Genomic DNA, 23,473 nt, shown 5'->3' on the forward strand with positions numbered 1-23,473 from the left:
ACATATAGATGTGTATTTCTCCCAGAGTAAATGCACTGTAACGGTATTCCTAAATTGCCTTCACTTACAGCAAGCAGTGAAAATCAGGCAGGTTTTGGACTATGCCATCTCCTCATGGGGGATTCTCCGTTGCAGATTTACAAAACCACTTTCTGAACTGCAGTTCAGTCCAACTGCCAAAATAGTGCACGAATGAGTCAGGAAGCTGTCATCTTTGCATAGATCCTTTCCAGGGAAAACTTTGTAAAGAATAGAAGTGTAATACTGAGAATCTCCTATGAAATAAGAGTCACCCAAAACCAGGTCAGTTTTTTTTTTTTTTTTTTTTTTTAAATATACCTACTGTAAGGCCTGAGACTCGCTGCAGAACGTTTTGATCAGTCAACACTGTGTGTTTAAAACAGTCGTACTGACTTGCATTAAAAAAAAAAAAAAAAAAAATAAAAATTTAAATTTGCAATTTTTTTTAAAAATCATGACTGCGGTGATTTAACCGCAATTTGTATGCAAGTCAACGATTTTTGATTAAAAAAGCGGGTTTACAAAAAACAATAAAAATGTTGACTGATCAAAATGCGCTCTGCAGTGCGTCTCAAGGTGGCCACACATGATACAATAAAATGATCCGATTTTACGGTAATTCGGTAAAAACGATCGGATTTCCAGTCTTCGATTTTTATCGATCCCGGAATGCCAGATATTTTTCTTCAATCTTTCTAAAGATTGTATGGTGTGTGGTAGATAGCCAATATAATAGACACACCCCAGCAATTTTCTCAGTTTCCAATCATTTTTATCATAATTGGAGAAAAAAAAAAATTGAACCTAGGTGTGTGGTACATTGGTCATATTTTTTATTTTTTTTTACTAGAAGAATGTTAAACTTGAGCGCTAGACAGCAATAATAGTTCAGCAGCCAGAGGTTGATCCCATCCACATGGAGATAGACCTATAACTTTTGTAATCCTCAGCGCTGTATATTTGGGACACCCCTCCAGTTGCAGCCTGCAGTCACCCAGTGCACAACAACAGTGTGGCCACCACCCAGGGTAAAAACCACAACACAGGCTTGAATTCCTTTGCAACAGGGGGTTACACCAATTTATTTAAAACATTGCATATTTTTGAAATGTTACAGTCAGAAAAATTGATTTTAAAAAAAATTGTATGGTGTGTGGCCACCTTCAGGCCTAAGTGACAGCAACATAGGAAGTCATTTATAGCACAAATGACTCTGGGAGAAATGTACATTTATGTATTTAATTGCCTTGGTGATCGTGGTTCTTTAGTAGTTTCTTAGCACAAGCCAAGCATGGTGTTAATAAGACCATACATAACAGAAACCAGTTACATGACATGCTTAGAATACATCTCTCCAGTTAGACAAGTGGAATGACTTTCAATGACGCATGTAGCCATCACTCAGCCCTGTCCCTAATACGACCCAAGTCCCGCTCACAGAGTGTCCTGTGGTTCCCCCTTCATGGTCCCGCTGGCCATTAGCCCGGTGACTTCAGCCTAATGCTGAGTACACACTATGAGATTTTCTGGCTGATTTACTGTCAGATCGATTATTTCCAACATGTTCGGTTTTCCGATTGATTTCCAGTCGATTTCTGTTAACTTTAATAGGAAACCGATCTGAAAACGCTCGGAAATCAATCGGACTTATTGGAAATCGATCCAACAGTAAATCGGCCAGAAAATCTCAGTGTGTAGTCAGCATTAGTCATGAGTAACTGCACCTGCGCGGCCCGTCCGCACTCCCAACTCGATCACGCGCCCATTCCTGTAAGCCTCCTGCGCATGCGCATTTCAGTCTTTAGAGAACCACGCAAGAGGCTTACGGCAACGTGATTGAGCTGGGTGCACAGATGGCCGCGCATGCGCAGTTGCTTACGACTTTGGCCGAAGTCCCCGGGCTAACGAAGCCGCCAGCCGGACCACGGAGGTGAGCCAGAAGACGCCAAGGACCTCGCTTTACACCCATATTCATTATAAAACCAATTAGACTTTATACTTACCTGGGGCTTCCTTCAGCAGCCTCGTCCCTCCTGTGACACTCCGACACTCCACTGGCCGGCCTGGTCTCTCACTAGTCGCACTGTACTGTGCAGCGACCTTGTGAGCGGCAACTGTAGCACGACCGGAGCTCACGCAGTGACTGGAGAAAGACGGCCCAGCCAGCACAGCATCACAGGACAACCAGGGAATGGCTGAAGGAAGACCCAGGAAAGTATAAAGGCTTTTATCCTTTTTTTTTTTGTCTCAAGTTTATTTGAAGTGAACAGCTACCAATTGTGTTAGCGTCCAAATATGTATGGACCAGACCGTAAAAGCCAAGTAATCCAGTAAAATCAAACAGCCAATCCGAAAATAATCTTCCTCAACAAAATCTAGTACAGCACTGCCACAGTATTAGGTAGCGTTCGTAACTAAACTCCATGGCAGCCAGGACCACAAGAAGAGGCACAAGAGAAAAACATTGGCTGCTGAAGTTTACCCCCCCCCCCCCCCCCCCCAAAAAAAAAGCACACGTCTGGTTAGTGCTACATTTGTGCTGCTAATATAAGGATTTGTGCTACTTTCGTAGAGATTATTTTTTCTTCAGATAATATCACCCCTACAATAGCATACAAATATTAAACTGGTATGGCTGAGTAATGCCACATTAGTCCCCATTTATGCTTCAAAAATGGTGTATACAAGGTCCAAAGAACACACAGCCACACACTGTTGTAGGGGAACTGAGTGAAATTTTGACCCTTATAAGAATAAGAATATATCTGAAAGTATATAAAGGTAGAACTGATTTTTGCAACACAAATTAGCACAAGCACAGCACTACCCAACTATACCAGTTTTGTGCCCTTTTATAGGAGGTGCTGGGTGACTATCTAGGACATACATAAACTCAGTCTCACCACAGAGCCATCAAAGTTTGCCCACCAAGTGTTTTCCCCACTATCGAATGGTTTGGCCCACTCTACACCACCAGGGGAGCTATACTAGAGGTGAAGCCCAGATCATCAGGAAACTGTACAGGAGAGAGATGGGGCCACTAAACACCAGGGAACTGTATAAGCGAGGGAGCCCACTAGATACCTGGGACCTGTATAAGGGAGGCCACTAGACACCAAGGAACTTTACAGGTTTGGGGGGGGGGGCACTAGACACCAGGGAACTGTATAAGCGAGGGAGGCCACTAGACAGCAGGGAACTGTATAGGGGAGGGAGGAGGGCCACTAGACAACAGGGAACTGTATAGGGGAGGGAGGAGGGCCACTAGACAACAGGGAACTTTATAAGGGAGGGAGGTGGCCACTAAACAAGAAGGCTGGCTTGTGACTTGGTCCCAGTCTTCAATGTTGGCCCACTTTAGATTTGACTTTGACAACCCCTGGCCTGGAAAAAAACAATTGCCATTATAAATCATTTTTGTGGCACAAACTTGGCACTAACCAAACATGATGAAATATTTGTGCCGATTGTGGGGTGAGGGGCAGCTTCAAAGTCGGTACTGAAGGTTCCTGGCTGCAGAGTTTGAAAGCCACAGCATGCTAAGTCACGGCTGTAGGAGTCGTACGCCAAACACTTTAATATGCTCAGCCATGCCTACAAGTTTAAGAACAGCAATTTTGTTTTGTTGAACACCACACACCCACACATACATTTGTACATCCCTCTGCCCTCATAGTGGGTGACTGCTATCAAAGGGAGAGAGATGTGCATTCTGCTGAGGAGAGAAGGAGTATTCTGTGTTAGTGCATATTAAATTGGTAAATACCTGGAGGAGAGCGACTCGCCAATAAATACCTCGTTTAACGCTCTTATAGGTAGAAGCTGAGGCCCAGAAACTGCCGCAGATGCTGCACACAAAGCATAAAAACAATTAATTTTTAAAAATAGGCTAAATCTTCAGATTATAAGATAAAACCGGTTTTCTTATACAGTGCAAAAAATGAATAGTTCTGCCAAATTTGTAAATGATGCAATCAGAATCATTTACTTCGCCAAGTACAACGGTAGTTGTACCCGGAATGGTTTTTGGCACATACAGTGTTGGCAATGATACAGTAACAGCATACATTAAAAATAAAGAGTCATGCACATTACACTGGATACAGAGGGCTCCGTCTGAAGGTGGCCACACCATACAATAAAACCATCCAATTTTATGGCAATTCAATAAAAGATCAGATTACCCGAAAAAGCTTAAGTTTTCTATTTTTTTTCAAGCAAAAAAATCCGATCGGATTTCCCTTTATTGATAAGTTGATCGGGAATTGTGGATTTTTCTAATCAATTTTTATGGAAATTGAATGGTGTGTGGTAGATTGTCAATCTATTAATATACACACCCAAGCTCAGAGTTTCCAATAATTTTTATCATAACGGAGGACAAATTGAACATATGTGGTACATTGCTCAGATTTTTGAAATTTTACTGTCAGAAAAATTGATGGCTATTCTTGAATTGAACAGATAAATTGTATGGTGTGTGGCCACCTTGAGTGCTATGTCGAGTGGAGCAGCCACAATCCTGTACAGACGCCCCACCGCATGTCCTGGTAAGTGCAAGTAAAAGAAAGAGAAGAGAGAGAAGGAGCGAGAGAGAGACAGGGGGTCCTAGAGTCCCCCTTGTTCCAAAACAGTTTTCAGAAACTTTCCAAACTAGAAAACATGCAGAGAAGACGAGGCTCGAGACATACACGTGCTATATTATGCAATAATACATTATACCATGCAAAGATGCAGTCATTTGCATAAAACTAGCATCAGCTTGGTGGCTGGCCGGGGGGGGGGGGGGGGGGGTTAATGGGAGGTTTGAGTGATCAAGCCTGAGGCCCAGTGCACACCAAAACCGCTAGCAGATCCGCAAAACACTAGAGGTTTTTGGAACAGATTTCAGAGGGATTCTAGGCGTTTAGAGAGGTTATCTAAACATGCCTAGCGTTTTCTGGAGCGTTTTTGTGTAGCAGATTTCATATATTGTTACAGTAAAGCTGTTACTGAACAGCTTCTGTAACAAAAACCGCTCTGATCTAGCATTTTTCCGAGCAGTTTGCGCTTTTCCTATACTTTTGCGGTTTGCAGAAGTGTTTCTGCCTCAATGCAAAGTGCTGCAGGAGCCACATTTGCGGTTTGCTAAAAACCTCAAACCGCTGGGGTGCACCAGCCCATTGAGATACATTAGTCAAGCGTTTTGACAGGCAGAAGCGGTTTGCGAAACGCTTCAAAAAACACTCGGTGTGTACCGGGCTTAAATTTGTAGCACACTGCAGTCTTTGCCTGGACAAAATAGTATATCACAAATGGGAAGGTGGTGCCAGAGGAGCTGCCGAAACACACACACACACACACACACACACACACACAAACACACACAAACACACACAAACACACACAAACACACACAAACACACACAAACACACACAAACACACACAAACACACACAAACACACACAAACACACACAAACACACACAAACAAACACACACAAACACACACAAACACACACACACAAACACACACAAACACACACAAACACACACAAACACACACAAACACACACACACCTTATGTTGAGGTTAATTTTACAGGTTTTCATATAGAAATGCAGAGTTGCTGTTAAAGGACATCCGAGGTGAAAATAAACTGATGATAAACAATCGTATCTATCCTCCTCCTCCTATATGACTAACCACTTAAGGACTGCAGTCTTACTACCCCTTAAGGACCAGAGCCTTTTTTTCCCCCATTCAGACCACTGCAGCTTTAACTGTTTATTGCTCGGTCATACAACCTACCACCTAAATGAATGTTGCCTCCTTTTCTTGTCACTAATAAAGCTTTCTTTTGGTGCTATTTGATTGCTGCTGCGAGTTTTAGTTTTATATTCATCAAAAAAGACATGAATTTTGCCCAAAAAAATGATTTTTTTTTTTACTTCTTGTACTGACATTTTTCAAATAAAGTAAAATCTCTATATACATTTTTGTCTAAATTTATTGTGCTACATGCCTGATAAAAAAAAACAAAAAAACATTCAGTGTATATTTATTGGTTTGGGTAAAAGTTATAGCGTTTACAAACTATGGTGCCAAAAGTGAATTTTCCCATTTTAAAGCATCTCTGACTTTTCTGACCACCTGTCACGTTTCATGAGGGGCTAAAATTCCAGGATAGTATAAATACCCCCAAATGACCCCATTTTGGAAAGCAGACATCCCAAAGTATTCACTGAGAGGCATGGTGAGTTCATAGAAGATTTTATTTCTTGTCACAAGTTAGCGGAAAATGACACTGACCAAAAAAAAAAAAAAAAAAAAAGTTTCCATTTCTTCTAACTTGCGACAAAAAAAAAATAATGAAATCTGCCACGGACTTACTATGCTCCTCTCTGAATACCTTGAAGTGTCTTCTTTCCAAAATGGGGTCATTTGTGGGGTGTGTTTACTGTCCTGGCATTTTGGGGGTTGCCTAATTGTAAGCACCCCTGTAAAGCCTAAAGGTGCTGATTGGACTTTGGGCCCCTTAGCGCACCTAGGCTGCAAAAAAGTACCACACATGTGGTATTGCCGTACTCAGAAGAAGTAGTATAATGTGTTTTGGGGTGTATTTTTACACATAACCATGCTGGGTGGGAGAAATCTCTCTGTAAATGAGATGACACACACACACACACAGAGAGATCTTTCTCCCACCCAGCATGGGTATGTGTAAAAATACACCTAAAACACATTATACTACTTCTGAGTACAGTGATACCACATGTGACACTTTTTTGCAGCCTAGGTGCGCTAAGGGGTCCAAAGTCCTATGAGTACCTTTAGGATTTTACAGGTCTTTTTGAGGCATTTGGTTTCTAGACTACTCACGGTTTAGGGCCCCTAAAATGCCAGGGCAGTATAGGAACCCTACAAGTGACCCCATTTTAGAAAGAAGACACCCCAAGGTATTCCGTTAGGTGTATGGTGAGTTCATAGAAGATTTTATTTTTTGGTACAAGCTAGTGAAAGGAAAATGACACTGGAAAAAAAAAAAATTAATTTCCGCTACTTGTCATTTTCTACTAACTTGTGACAAAAAAATAAAATAGTCTATGAACTCACCATACACCTAACTGAATACCTTGGGGTGTCTTTTCTAAAATGAGGCAACTTGTGGGGTTCCTATACTTCCCTGGCATTTTAGGGGCCCAAAACAGTGAGGAGTAGTCTGGAAACCAAATGCCTCAAAATGACTGTTCAGGGGTATAAGCATCTGCAAATTTTGATGACAGGTGGTCTATGAGGGGGTGAATTTTGTGGAACCGGTCATAAGCAGGGTGGCCTCTTAGATGACAGGTTGTACTGGCACTGAAGTGCAGGAAGCGCAGGATGTTCTCAAATCGTGACCGGGACATGGCAGCAGAGAACATGGGCATGTGATGTATTGGGTGCACAGACCAATAAGACCGCAATACATTCTTTTTGACTAGACCCATGTTAAGGAGAAGGCCCCAAAAAATGTTACATTCGGAAACTTGGAGTGGTTTCTACCGAAAAGGCTGGGCATGGTAGCCTCTTGGATCAGCGCTGCGTAATATGTTGGCGCTTTATAAATACAATAAATAAATAGGCGGTTGTGTATTGTGTGGCATAACTGTTGGTCTCAGCCACAATTAAGTCGTAGAGACCAGCAGTGATCAGAAAAAAAATTCTGTCACTGCGGTGGGGAGGGTGAGGGTTTGGCCAAGTGATCAGAAGCCCACAGGGGGCAGATTAGGGCCTGATCTGATGGATAGGAGTGCTAGGGGGTGACAGGTGGTGATTGATGGGTGTCTCAGGGTGTGATTAGAGGGGGGGAATCGTTACAAGCAATGCACTGGGGAGGTGATCAGGAGGGGTCTGAGGGTGATCTGAGGGTGTGGGCGGGTGTTTGGGTGCCCGCAAGGGGCAGATGAGGGTCTGATCTGATAGGTATGATGGGTAGCAGTGACAGGGGGTGATTGATCAGTGGGTAATTAGAGGTGATCTGAGGGTGTGGGCGGGTGATCAGGTGCCCTCAGGGGGCAATTTAGGACCTAATCTAAAATATAGCGTTGACAGATCGTGACAGCAGGTGATTGGGTGCAAACAGTGGTCTGAGGGGGTGATCGGGCAGGGGGTATGAAGGGTGCTGTGGGCGATCAGGGGGCAGGATCAGTGTGTGTGTTTACTAGGGGGGCTGCCTCCTGCCCTGGTGGTCCCTCGATCACTGGGACCACCGGGGCAGGAGGCAGCCTGTATAATACACTTTGTATACATTACAAAGTGTATTATACACTTACTATGCGGCATATTGGGGGTTAACAACTCGCCCGCGCTTCTAAATGGCCGGCGAGTTGACGTCGCGGGTGGGCGGAGCCTAACGCGATCCCTGGCTGTTCAGTCCCCCAGGTACCGCCGCCGATCGGCGTTACGCGGTCCTGGGGGTGCCACTTTGCTGACACCCATAGGTAGTGGGCGGTCGGCAAGTGAGTAAAACACACTTTTTTTACTCCCACAGTTTTAGTTTAAATTTAAATGTACTTTTTAAGTTATTACGGTTTCATTGTCTCTGCTCAATGACACATTCATTGAAGTATGCCAGAGCTAAAATCTATGAACTACTGACCCTTATATCTTTCCTGTTCTCAGAAGCCATTTACTGCCAGGAAAAAGTTTTATGGCTGTATGATTAATGCAACACGCCAAGCGCACATTTGTATCCTGCACCATTTTAGGCGATTTTCCGGCGATAGTGTTCAGTGCTATTGAAGCGCTAATTGTGGGGGAAAAAAATATCGCCAAGTGTGATTTTTTCACGTTAATCACCAAAAATCACCAGAGCAAAATGCTAGCCAAAGCGCTAGCGTTTTGCAAGTGTGAATGGGGCCTTAGAGTGGGCAGTAACTCCTAAAAAGAAAGGCATTGCTTCAAAACTTCCACCATTAGATGACATTTTAGATACGGATCTCTTCAGCTGGCGCAGAGACTATTTTTCCTGCGCCAGCTGAAGAAATTTGGCATCCCACGGGAGCTGCTCTCCAGTTTTTACTCTGCCACAATTGAGTCCATCCTGTGCTCCTCCATTATTGTCTGGTATGCGGGGGCAACAGCTAGCGACAAGTATAAACTACAAAGAGTAATTAGTGCTGCAGAAAAGATCATCGGCACGCCCCTGCCCCCCCTTGACCTCATCCACACCGCCAGACTGAGGAAAAGAGCCTGCAAGATCGCACAAGATCGCTCCCACCCGGGCAGCCGCTTCTTTGAGCCACTCCCACTAGGCCGCCGGTTCAGAACAATCCGCACCAGAACCACAAGGCGCAGGAACACCTTCTTTCCTCAAGCTGTTCTCCTACTGAACACTTGCCCATCTGGGCCCCTATAGTCCTGATCACGGACTAACCAACCCTTTACCAGGACTAATGTACTCTTCTCAGTGCCTGGCATGCATGCTGTAACATGTATATGTTCCCACTTTCTAATCTCACCAATGCATGTATGTCTGCCCTGTCTCTTAAAAACTAGCGAATGACTCAAATGTTTTAAATGTTTTTAATGCTTTAAATGTATCACGCTCTCCTGCCTTTGCCATGTGTACCACAACCAATTCCGGGTACGCCTACAGCGTACTCGGCGAATAAACTGATTCTGATTCTGATTCTGATTCTGATTATTGGTGAAGAAATAAAGATTTAGTACAATTCCTTACAGTTTTTAGAGCTAGTTTTTAAAGTTAATAAGATGCAAATGATTGCAGGCGGCATGCACATTGCATGTAGCTTGCAACTCGGCCAATCATATTCAATAGGAAGTACATCTAATTGGCCCACTTCAAAGAATCTGCTTTAGGCTTCTTGCACACAGGGACGTTACAGGCGCACATTAGTGCAGCCTGTAACGCTCCCCCAACGCACAGCAATGTAACACAAGTGGGCTGTTCACACTGCGCACGTTGCGTTACATTGTAATGCTGCACGTTCTTCCGAAAGTGCAGCATGCTACGGCGTTACATCGGCTTAAGCCGCGTTAGACTGTTTGCACATGCTCAGTCATGTTGGGGAGGAGGGGAGAGCGGCCAGGCACATGGCTAATTAATATTCACTGCACTCAGTGACGTGCAGTGTTTACTTCCTGGAGCGTCCGCTCTGTGCGGCGATTGGCCGGGCGGGACCACGTGATGGCGCATGCGTCCAAGAGTACGCATCACGGCATCACGGACGCCAGAGTGAGCTGCACAACGCGGCTCACTCTGACGTCCACATCGAAGAGCACCAGGCCTTGCGTTAGGTGCACGTTATGCGACCTTAACGTGGCACCTAACGCAACGTCTTGGTGTGCAAGTAGCCCTAAAGTACAAATGAAGTTATGTTTATTTCCTTTTAAACAATGCCAGCTGCCAGGCATTCTGCTGATCTATTTGGCTGCTGTAATGTCTGAATCACACCAGAAAAAAGCATGCAACTAATCTCGTCAGATCTGACAATGTCGGAAACCACCTGATCTGCTGCAGGCTTGATCAGGGGCTATAGTTAAATGTATAAGCGGCAGAGGATCAGCTGGATAGCCAGGCAACTGGTATTGCTTAAAAGGAAATAAATATGGCAGCCTCCATATCCTGCTCACTTCAGGTGTCCTTTGGGCCTCTATTCCATGGACAGTTAAACTGCCTGCTCAGCAAGCAGTTACCAAGCAGCAGCAAGCAGTTACCAGGCAGCAGCAAGCAGTTGTGAGAGTTTGAGAGGCATTGCACTGCCTATAAACTGTCCATGGAAGAGGCCCTTAAATTCCTGTGCAAGCATGAATAACTTGCCACTCAGTGACCATCTCCAACACCCGACATCCCACAACAGTCAACTCTGAAGCTTTTAGAAACAGATGAATTTTTTTTTAAGTTACAGATTTTCTCTATAATAGGATTCTTAACCTAGAAAACAGGAGTACTGCTGTAAAAGTGTAAAATCAGCCAATAACGTAAATGGTTAATTTTATTTGTGTGCTTTAATCCGGGCCATTGCCCAGAGTATTGCCATGACGCTTGGCTTTGGCTGCATGGCATGTGCTCCACTGACTGCCAGCGACTTCTAGTCTCCGCTATGGATGCCTGCAGCCCCATGAGGTCAGCTTCTGCAGATGTGCCAACACAGCACAAAAGGCTCTTTGCAGATCAATGTCACAAGAGTTTTAGCATCCAGCTTGTTACACAACACTGGCACAGTACAGGGGGCGAATGTATTGGTAAAGCAAGAACCTCACATCGCATGGAAAGTATCTTAGCAACTAATGGCATGTCCCCATTCCCAGCTCAGCTACCGCACTACACAATGTTAACACTGCTTATGGAGCGAGACTTTGGCCAATGATGGGCTAATTTTCCCACTTTTATGTAGTATGAGGCCAACAAATTTTGCATACTATGAAATATTGTATAGGTAAGCTCTCATACTAAATGGGAGGTGGTAAAATTAGCCAAACATTGGCCAATCAAATTTGGATATGCATTTCGCACCCTTACGCCATATTGTAAGCCTTTCCCTCCTGCCTCCTGGAATGCAGAGGGCTGGAGGAAGCCCCAGGTAAGTGAAAAGCCTTTTCTTCCAATTGTCTCCTCCTCCGATGGAGCTACAGCCCAATTTGAGCCATGGCCTTTTTCAGTTTTCTGTCCCAACCATCTCCAAATGTCTCAGTTACATTTTAAAGTAAATCAGATAGATACTCTACCTATGGAGAGGGTTGGCTCTCGGTCCGATAGAACCTTCCCTTTCCTATCATGGACTCTGCGTTCCAGTGTGGTTCCCTCAGTCCAAATCTGCTTACAATGGTAGGCTACTGAAGCACTCGTGTCTCAGAGTTGTCCAAAAGGAGGGCGGCTCCATACTGCATGAGAGTGCTCACATTGACAAAGGTAACAGGCGTGACAGCGCTGGACCGCGGGGAAAGTGCAAGGAGAGGGAAGGCTCTTTAGGACCCAGAGCCTTCCCTCTCCATAGGCAAGTATCTGACTTTTTTACCCACTACAGTTTTACTACACAACCAGTAATGTACATGCTACACTCTAAACACAGGGAGTGTGAATAACTAAATGAAACTTCCAGTGAAAGGCATCCAATCTCTAGAATAATTATTTCTAAATTAATCCACACGACTGATGTTTTTAGTGAACTAGGGTTGGCTTCACATCGCCTTTAGTATAAATCCCTGTTACAATGCGCATGTGGTAGAAAGAGTTGAGTCTTCACCTTACATTGCTCTTGACGAGCGTCCACATTCTGGGCCCTGAGTTGCTGCTCCAGGCTCATCTGCTGCTCATGCAAGTCTACAGGAGTCAGGTTTATGCCGGTGCCTTCCAGGTACAGTCTGATACGCTGCCTCCACTGCCACCTAGTGGGGAAACATTGCTCTTCATTGTGATAACATTCACAAGATCAATGAAACAAGGAGACATTTTTAAAGCGGACCTGAACTCAGAACTTCCTCTCTGCTCTAAAAGATACGCAACAGCATAATAACCTTTTAAAGAAAAATATTTCACACTCGTTTCCATCTTATCTGGAACTAAGTGTGGAGCCATCTTGTGGCCAAAAAGTAAAAATATACCCAAACACACTATATCAGGGGTAGGGAACCTTGGCTCCCCAGCTGTTAAGGAACTACAAGTCCCACAATGCATTGCAGGAGTCTGACAGCCACAGTCATGATTAAGGCAAATGCATGCTGGGATTTGTAGTTTTATCACAGCTGGAGAGCCAAGGTTCCCTACCCCTGCACTATATGAAATAGAAAAATTAAATACATTTTTTTATTTTTCTATGTTTTTCTTCTTCTGTGCAAGAGTTCAGGCACCCTTTAACCTCCCTGGCATTCAATTTCCCCAGGATTTCTGTGCAAAAACGTTTTTCTCCTGTAACTTGGCAAAATGTGTCAAGCAAGGGTCTAGTATGCAGTGCAGCAGAGTATTGACGTGTATGCATGTCAATACTGTTCACAGCAGGTTTTGTATGGACGTGTATATCGGTCAATACTGCTAGGGAGATTGGCATGCAGCTAATCAGGTCAAACTTCCGTCAGAAACATCTGATCTGCCTGTTCAGGGTCTCAGGCAAAAATAATAATAATAATAATAATAATAATAATAATAATAATAGCAGAGGATCAGCCAGGAAATTTGCATAGTTTAAAAGGAAATAAATATGTCAGCCTCCATATCCCTCTCAGTTCAAGTGTCTTTTAAAGAGAACCAGAGACGAAGCACCCTCATGTATTTTACCATGTATATCAGTGGGAACATTAGAGAAAACACCTAGCCTGCTCTCTGTTTCATTCTGCACAGCTTATTTCTTATCAGCCCTGATAAAATCCCCGACTGAGTATTCAGTCTGCCTTTGCTATAATGACTCAGCTATAATGATTCCTGAGCAGAGCCAGCACAGGGCAGGCTTGGGCTTGAAAAGACACCAGAAAACACAGACTCAACTATAAATATTCCTGAGCAAAGCCAGACTGAATTCTCAGTCGGGGGTTTTATCAGGGCTGATAAACAAGCTGTGCAGTGCAGGATGAAACAGAGCAGGGTAGGTGTTTTCTCTAATGTTCCCACTGATCTATATGGTAAAATACATAAGGATGCTTCGTCTCTGGTTCACTTTAAAGAGACCAAAGCGAAAAAAAAATTATATTATGATTTGTATGTGTAGTACAGCTAAGAAATAAAACATTAAGATCAGATACATCAGTCTAATTGTTTCCAGTACAGGAAGAGTTGAGAAACTCCAGTTATCTCTATGCAAACAAGCCATTAAGCTCTCCGACTAAGTTAAGGTGCCCATACACTCACCAGATTGGCAGCAGATAGATAAGAAATGCATCTGATGATCTATCTGATGCGTTTTTAGAACATTTTTTACCAGGATAGAATTCCAATAGATTTCAGTTTGAAATCTATTGAAATTCGATCTGATGGCATTTTTTTGACATCAGATTTCCATTAAGGCCAATGCAAACTGATAAGCAATCTCATCAGATCGACCTAAATTTTCCACCCTGCCAGTTCGATGGAAATCCATCGAAATCGGCCATCGATCGGTCGATTGGCCAACCGATTTGCAAACAATCAATCGATCGGGATCGATCGGTCGGCCAGCAAAATTGGCTGAGTGTATGGGCCCCTTTAGTCGTGGAGAGGGCTGTTATCTGACTTTTATTATCTCAACTGTTCCTGGACTATTTACTTTTCCTCTGCCAGAGATGTCATTACTTCACAGACTGCTCTGAAAGAATTATTTTGAATGCTGAGTGTTGTGTAATCTGCACATATTATAGAATAATGCAATGTTAGAAAAAACACTATATACCTGAAAATAAAAGTATGAGAATATTTTCTTTGCTGCTAATCTTCTAGTAATTATTCATAGTACACAACCAATTCATTATATCATATTTTTTTTTTCCGCTTCAGTGTCTCTTTAAGCATGCAAAAACGGTCACATTAAAATAGTTCACGCCATAAAAAATAATGTACAGGGTGTGCATTGCGTTGTTATACCCATGTATAACAGCAACCAGCCTTACAGTCTGGGATGCAATGTCATGCATAAGCAAGGTACAGAGGCTTTCTGTCAAACAGCCGACGGGCATGAAAACCTTAGCTACAGGCATGAAGAATCCTACCTGAACTCACCACGGTAAAGTTTGTGCAGAGCTTCTGGGAAGGAATTGGTGTAGTGCACTGGCAGACACAGGTGCCCTTCAGACCTTGGGGATCACAGAAAATTACACAGGATCAGGTCATTAGCTCACAGCAGAAATATATACACTCTACAGCAGTAATGAGGAACACAAAGTATGATGAATGAGAATAGCAATGCTTGGGAGAACTCATGGAGAAGCATGTGATCGGTTTGATCAGCTGATACATTTGTAATGCTCTGATTTGCTGGTCATGATCATGTGTTAAACCAGGAAGTCATCACAGCAGATTAGAACCTCAATCACGTACTCCATGACTTGTCCTAAGCATGACTTAATGATGAAACCCAACACCGAGCAAGGCAAATTGTAGTATTAGTCAGGATAATAAGTGCATATATACAGCAGATAGAAGCAAACTATGGTAGGGCCAGTGCACACCACAAACTGCTAGCAGATCCGCAAACGCTAGCGGTTTTTGAAGCGGGTTTTCAGAGCGATTAAAGACACGTTTGGAGCGATTTTCTAAACATGCCTAGCGTCTTTTTGGAGCTTTTTTATATTTTGTTACAGTACAGCTGTAACGGAACAGCTACTGTAACAAAACGCTTGAATAACCACTCTGATTCAGCACTTTTTAGAGCGGTTTTCCATTTTTCTATACTTAACATTGAGGCAGAATCGCCTCAAATCCGCAAAAATGCTGCAGGATCAGAGCTTGCGTTTGTGGAAAAAAAAACAAAAATCGCTCTGGTGTGATCCATACCATTAAAATACATTAGCCAAGCGCTTTTCAAACTGCAAAAGTTTTCAAAAACGCTCAGAACCGCTCTTTGTGTGCACCAGCCCATAAATAGGAATTGAAATCAAAAGTGCGTCTGCTCGGCCCAATTCCAAGCTGTATTAAATTGGCATGCCAGCTGGAATCCTTAGCGTCTCATTGAGCATTTGTAAAGATCAGGCAGCAAATGAGTTACCTCTCTGGGTCAGTATTCACGCCAATCACTGGTTTAAACTTGTCCTGCACTTTGCTAGCAGCCAGAAGCATTGTCCCATCACCTGGGGAAACAAGTTCATATCATGAGGAATAATACCCAAATATAAAATGGAAGCAATCTTCAGCATAGAGAAAGGCCTTGTACGCATGTATGAGGATTATTGCCCGAAAGAATAGGGACTCGATCCCTCCAGAAACAATTCAGGGCAGTACAATACTGACAGGTTGCTAGCGTATAGGCTAGCAATGTATTCTGTTGCTCTGCTCGAAAAGATAAGCAACCGCATTATAATATTTAAAGAAAAAACCCATTTGTTACAGCCGATATAAATACTACAATAAATCTGCACTGTTTCTACTTCCTGCATTCAAGGTAGCAGACATTGGGTTAACATCCTGTGTACAAATTAGCTGCTCTGCCAGGAAGCAAGCGGACACATTTGAAAGATGAAATTAAACTTGTGATCAGTCGCAGATGAGGGGGAATTAGACCGGCTACACTCTCTAAATACATACAGGGTGCATTTCTCTGTTTTCCTTCTGTCCTGTGCAAGAGTTCAGGTCCACTTTGACAAACTTATTAAAAATGAAGGCTCCAGCAATCAGCCCTGGAAACTGGCTCAGTCGGGTCCAGTCCAGGTCTTCTGCACATGTGCAGTAGACCCGGACTAATGCGACTGAGCCAGTTACCAGGGCTGATCGCGGCTGAACAGCAGACCACGGTAGGACAGCGAGGGACTCGCACGTGCTTATGTGGCTGGAGGAAGCCCCACGCAAGTATCGATTCTTTATAGTTTTTGATCTCTGGTTTACTTTAAAATGGACCTGAACTTTTTGCACAGGGCAAAAGGAAAACATGGAGAAATGCACCCTGTATGTATTTAGAGAGTTTAGCCTGTCTAACTCCCCCTCATCTGTGACAAATCACAACTGTAATTTGATCTTTAGGATGTCAGCTCCATAATAGACAGCCTCAGCAAAGAAGCTAATTTGTAAAAAAAAAAAAAAAAAAAAAAAAAAAAAGGATGTTAACCCTTTGTCTGCTTCCATGGAAGCAGGAAATGGACAATGCAGATTTATTGCAGGATTTGTATCAGCTGTAACAAAGAAATGTTTTTCTTTAAAGAGGTACTGTCAGCCACAAAATCAAATTCTATTTACCCACTGCTCTGTGTTTATTATGCAGCCTGCAGCTGTACCCTGCATTGCAAGTACTCCAAAATAGTCAGAAATGTTTCTGCTATAATAACTACAGTCAGCCTGGCTCTATTTTTGGCATTGCCAATCAGAAGGAATCTGGTTATCACCCCTCCCACATTCCTACCTCCATAGGGCAAGAGGACACGGCAGTCCCCAGTAAAGCGCTGACGTAGATCGCAGCACTGTACTATGTAAATAGACGGCGGTTTCGCTGTCTAACAGTCTCCTATCGGCTATCACTGCTGGGATACTGATGACAGAGCAGGGCTCCATCATACAAGCGGAGATGTGCGTGCATCCGCAATCTCCTGCAAACCACACCCCCCAGGACCGAACACCTATCGGCGTCAGGTGGTCCTGGGGCTGCCGCCAACCAAGCTTATTGGCGTGAAGCAGTCGTAAAATGGTTAAAGGACCTCTGTCGCGAAAATCCTAACATTTAAACAATTAGGGAGTACAAATTATCCAGAGTAAAAATGAGCCATAAATTACTGTATATACTCGCATAGAAGCCTAATTTTTTAGCACAAAAAATGTGCTGAAAATTTACCCCCTCAGCTTATATGCGAGTCAGTGGAGAAGAATAGATGGTGGAGGAAGGTTTGATACTGGCAAAGGAGCGTAAGGAGCTTGCACTAGTGATCCTGCTCTTGCCAGCTGGCTCCCTGCTGTGTCCGTGTCCCCCCATCCCCAGCAACATGGTGTGAAGAGTGCACTGCTCAAGACTACCTGTGTCCCTGGCTTGTGGAGTGGAGCGTGCCAGTGGTGCAATGATCAGGGATTCTTCCTGTGTTGCAATCACTGTGTCTCATATCTATGACGCCATCTAGTGGGGCCTTGAGACAGCTGTATCATCCATCTGGCTAAGGAGAGAGGGAATTACTTCTACTGGGGGCACATCTGGCTACTATGGCAAGGGGCTAGCCTGGGGAGGGGGCTTATATGAGAGTCAATTACTTTTTTCTGCTTTCTGGCGGAAAAGTGGGTACCTCGGCTTATAAGCGGGTCGGCTTATATGAGAGTATATACGGTACTTTTCTCCTATGTTGCTGTCACTTACAGTAGGTAGTAGAAATCTGACAGAAGCGTCAGGTTTTGGACTAGCCCTTATGGGGGGTTCACAGGGATTTCTTTATTTTCAAAAAGCACTTAGTGAATGGCAGTTGCTCCATCCAACTGCCAAAAATAGTGTACAATGAGCAGGGAGGCTGGTCAGTATCTTTGTATAAATCTTTTTCAGGGAATGTCTTTATTAAGAATAAAAGCCATGCGGAGAATCCCCCATGGGGAGATGGACAACCTGTCGGTTATGTCAGATTTCTACTGCATACTGTAAGTGACAGCAACATAGAAGAGAAGTAATTTATGGCTCATTTTACTCAGGAAGAAAATGTACATCTTATTTGTATGCATTTTAAATTTTAAGATTTTCCCAATGGTTCCTTTAAGACCTTCAACACTTCCAGCTAAAATAAAAAAAGTGCAAAGAACGGGGAGAGTGAACAGTATAAAGGCCCATACACACGTTGGATTTTGACGAACGACTGGTCGTTTGAACGTCCCGTCCAGTCGTCCGCACGCCAAATCGGGCGTGCGCACAGTCCGTCGTTCGGCTGGCGGATCGCTCAAAATCAGTCTTATCACCCGAACGGCGGACTGTACACACGCCCAATTTGGCGTGCGGATGACTGGACGGGACGTTCAAACAACCAGTCGTTTGGAAAAATCCGACGTCTGTATGGGCCTTTAAGCAGCTGTGCAGGCAGACCTGCTGGGTACAGTATAGCAGCATGGAGATAAGACACTCTGCATGCATGAAAAGTTACAATGTTATGAATGCATGCCCTTGAGACTGTGCTGATCAGCCTTATCTCTGCAAGGAACTCAGCAGCACACAAAGAAGCACTGATTCCTGCATACAGAAGCCCTGGATAAGGTTCAATCTTTAACCCTTGTCTACACTTGGAATAATAAATAAAATGCAAAAGTGGAAGAGGGTTCTTAATCAAGGAAGAGGAGCAGTTTAGACCAAAAGGAAACTCACAAGGGAGGACATAATCTGTTCTCCCCACCGGTATACCTTACTTTGGAGACTTTGAAGCCTCCTAAAATGCCACTTTTTATTTAACATTTCTCTTCAGCAATATCAGCAGTGCTAAAACGCCACATCTCCATGGCAGAAGTGTTGTGTTTAAACCCCCCAAATTCTCGGGGCAAAATGTGGGGAGCGCTTCCTGGTAGAGGCAGAGCTTTGTGCTGTAGCTCTGCCTCTACTCGCGTCAATCCCCACTAATCGGCACCTCTCCCTGCCCCTCTCAGTCTGCTTTCACTGAGAGGGGCGGGGGGGAGGCGGCGATCAGCAGGGATTGGTGCAAATTGAGGCTGAGCTGCAGCGCTAGGCTCCGTCTCCCCGGGCAGCAAAATCCATGACTTTGAAAGTCATAGATTTTTGCCCCGGTATTTGGGGGGTATAAACACAGCGTTTTGCCTCGGGGATGCAGCGTTTTAGCTATGCGGATATTGCTGAAGAGAAATGTTTAATAAAAAGTGGCATTTTAGGAAGCTTCAGAGTCTCTTTAAAAGAGAAACCGTGACCAAGAATTGAACTTCATCCCAATCAGTAGCTGATACCCCATTTTACATGAGAAATCTATTCCTTTTCTCATACGGATCATCAGAGGGCTCTGTATGGCTAATATTTTGGTGAAGCCCCTCCCACAGACAGTTTCCTGTCTGTGAACCTCGTTGCATTGTGGGAAATAGCTGTTTACATCTGTTTCCAACTGCCAAAAAAGCAAGCAGCAGGTACTTCCAGCGACATCACCTGTCAGCAGTAAAAAGGTCACCATGTGATAAATGTCAGAATGTAAACCAGGGATTTAAAAGATTTTACAATGGGCAAACACTGACTAAATCATTTATATACAATTATTGTAAAAATGAAGCACTTTTTTATTACATAATTTTCCAGGCGTTCCTCTTTAAAGGGAACCTAAACAGAGGGATATGGAAGTTTCCTTTTAGACAATACTAGTTGCTTGGCAGTCGTCCTGATCTCTTTGGCTGCATTAGTGGTTGAGTCACACACCAGAAACAAGCATGCAGCTAATCCAGTCTGACTTCAGTCAGAGCACCTGATCTGCATGCTTGTTGAGGGGCTGCGGCTAAAAGTATTAGAGACACAGGATCAGCAGGAGAGTCAGGTAACTGGTATTATTTCAAAAGGAAAAATCCATATGCTTCTTAGTTTAGGTTCCCTTTAAAAGCAGACCTGTACTGAAAACATCCTCTCTGCTCTAAAAGATACGCAACAGCATAATAACCTTCGTAGAAAAACATTTCTTTGTGACAGTGATAGGTAAGTAGTGATGTGGTAGCACCCTCTAAAAAAATCCACTTGGATGTGCCTGGCTGATAGTCCAGCAGCCCTCTGGAGCAATCAATAGGTAAGCAAAGAAGCAGCCGGCACCATCAATCGTAAAGTTTCTGCTCTTTTATTGCATGAAGGATTCCAGCAGTTAAAGCAACGTTTCAAGGTTGCACACCTCTTTATCAAGCTTGCTAGGAATCAAGATACACACTAACTGACAGTATACAGCTTTATATAATACACATGATCAACAGCATCCAATAGGATTCAAATCTAACTGCCCCAATCATCACAGTCCTATGCTGGTGGACCTGATGGGGAACTTAAACATAGCTGTCCTGATAGGCTGCAGTATTGTAGAACCACCCACCTGTCCAATCTCTCATTGACCGACCAGCCTCCGTCCCCCTGGGTCCGCCGGACTTGACAATGGGCGTCCACCTTCCCCGCTGAACGTGTCAGGCGAATCCCCCATGTGTATACACGCGATGGGCGGAGCTGACGCTCCGTCCCAGCGTGTCTCGGCGGACTCAGGAGACGTCAGCGGCTGTCAGCCGCCGACGTCACCAGATGGAAGGGGGAGCGGCGCTGTCGGCCAATCAGAGTCCTCCTACATGTATACAGAACGTGGCAGTCGCCTGGCAACCGTGAAAACACGTTGTCAGAGCGACGCCACCGTAATACGCAATACACTGGTAGTAAGCATTCCATAAACAATCACTAAATACAATCCATATATAGACATCAACGCAGTATGGAGGCATAGCAGAGGCAGACAGAAGGAGAGAAGGAAAAGAGTATATAGTAACGAAAATAGAAAGGCAAAACAAAGAAAGGAGAAAAAAAGAGAAAAAAGAAGAAAGAGTATAAACGAGAGTAGGGGGGATGGCCAGTGCCAGCATACACAAGGATCAGAGAGTAGAAAAAACAACATCATATTATGTCATAAAATCGTCTACCGGCCAAATTCATCTGACAATGCCACCAGCTCATCACAATTTGGCCGGCTCCCCACTGGATGTTCTCCCGGTCGATCGCCTGGTCTACCCCCTTGTCTTGGTCTACGTGGGGGATATGGTCTTGCTCCTGGTCTTTGCCAATTATACACAAAGCCAGTTTTATAATCCACTTCATCCCTCTGGAATTTATCACGTTTTATTGCTTGTATTTGTTTCTCATATCTTTCCAGGCTGTCGGTTAAATCCACCAGGAATGCCTCATATTCACCTTCCGGTATGAGTTGTCGTAATTATGATTAGGGGCTGGCATACATGCGATTCAGACTATGTAGTCTATGCTCTGAAATGCCCATGTGGCCTACTATACATTGGCCAGACCACACAAAAACTTAAAAAACGTTTATCATCTCATAAACATGCAATTAGAGAGAAACTGAGTGACCAGGCGGTGGCCTACCACTTTGCACAGATGGGCCACCATGTTAGCCAACTCAGATTTATGGTCATTGAAAGGATTGAACCCCTTAGGAGGGGAGGGGATCGCATTAAGAAGCTATTGTGGAGGGAGGCGTATTGGATCAAAAGGCTGGACACAATGGAGCCGAGAGGACTCAATAGGGAACTTGACTTATCACCCTTTTTATAAAAAAAATTTTATGCTAATATTGTGTTGATATAGACTGTTGCACTCAATACTCCATTGTGCCCAGCCTTACTATATGTATAGAACTGTGGTTGCATGTTATTGGAATTGTGGATATATGCTCATAGTGGAATCTGGTGGGAATGTATTGACATCTGTTACTTTGGTAGACGATTTTATGACATAATATGATGTTGTTTTTTCTACTCTCTGATCCTTGTGTATGCTGGCACTGGCCATCCCCCCTACTCTCGTTTATACTCTTTCTTCTTTTTTCTCTTTTTTTCTCCTTTCTTTGTTTTGCCTTTCTATTTTCGTTACTATATACTCTTTTCCTTCTCTCCTTCTGTCTGCCTCTGCTATGCCTCCATACTGCGTTGATGTCTATATATGGATTGTATTTAGTGATTGTTTATGGAATGCTTACTACCAGTGTATTGCGTATTACGGTGGCGTCGCTCTGACAACGTGTTTTCACGGTTGCCAGGCGACTGCCACGTTCTGTATACATGTAGGAGGACTCTGATTGGCCGACAGCGCCGCTCCCCCTTCCATCTGGTGACGTCGGCGGCTGACAGCCGCTGACGTCTCCTGAGTCCGCCGAGACACGCTGGGACGGAGCGTCAGCTCCGCCCATCGCGTGTATACACATGGGGGATTCGCCTGACACGTTCAGCGGGGAAGGTGGACGCCCATTGTCAAGTCCGGCGGACCCAGGGGGACGGAGGCTGGTCGGTCAATGAGAGATTGGACAGGTGGGTGGTTCTACAATACTGCAGCCTATCAGGACAGCTATGTTTAAGTTCCCCATCAGGTCCACCAGCATAGGACTGTGATGATTGGGGCAGTTAGATTTGAATCCTATTGGATGCTGTTGATCATGTGTATTATATAAAGCTGTATACTGTCAGTTAGTGTGTATCTTGATTCCTAGCAAGCTTGATAAAGAGGTGTGCAACCTTGAAACGTTGCTTTAACTGCTGGAATCCTTCATGCAATAAAAGAGCAGAAACTTTACGATTGATGGTGCCGGCTGCTTCTTTGCTTGCTTTGTTACAGTGATACTAATCTTGAAATAAATCTGTAGTGTGTCTACTTCCTGCTTTCATGGGTTAGCATCCTGTGTTTACCAATTAGCTTTTATGCCGTGACAGTCAGCTGACAAAGGGGAGGGATCAAATTACAACTTGTCACATGTCACAGATGAGGTGGGATTAGACAGACTAAATTATTTAAATACATGCAGGGTGCATTTCTATGCGTTTTTGTTCTGTCCTGTGCAAGAGTTTAGGTCCACTTTAACAGATGTGGGCATACGAACGTAAGCATTGCTCCCCACCATACCTGAACTCTTGCACAATACACAAGGAAAACAGAGAGAATGCACTCTGTTTTTAGAGAAGATCTGGCTAATTCCCCATCATCAAGTAATCCCAAGTGTAATTTGATCTCTCAGCTGTGTCAGCACAGAAAATTCGGCAGTACACAAAACAGAGAGCTATGATGTAACCACAAGATGTTAACTCTGTTTACCCTTCCTTTGCTTCCATGAAAGCAGGAAGTAGACATTGCAGATTTATAGCAGGATTTGTATCATCTGTAAGAAA

The 23,473-nt window shown here is 43.9% G+C and overlaps 1 protein-coding gene across 1 annotated transcript in view; it reads right to left on the reverse strand.

Annotated features, from left to right (window-relative positions):
* Positions 1–23,473, reverse strand: part of NADK2 (NAD kinase 2, mitochondrial) — an 80,646-nt gene that overhangs the window by 40,004 nt on the left and 17,169 nt on the right. The window contains 4 exon segments of the mRNA XM_068251240.1: positions 3,788–3,869; positions 12,257–12,393; positions 14,680–14,763; positions 15,675–15,756. Of these exon segments, the coding sequence (XP_068107341.1) occupies positions 3,788–3,869; positions 12,257–12,393; positions 14,680–14,763; positions 15,675–15,756 (385 nt within the window).

The sequence above is a fragment of the Hyperolius riggenbachi genome, chromosome 1 (assembly GCF_040937935.1).
Source record: "Hyperolius riggenbachi isolate aHypRig1 chromosome 1, aHypRig1.pri, whole genome shotgun sequence".
Lineage (NCBI taxonomy): Eukaryota > Metazoa > Chordata > Amphibia > Anura > Hyperoliidae > Hyperolius > Hyperolius riggenbachi.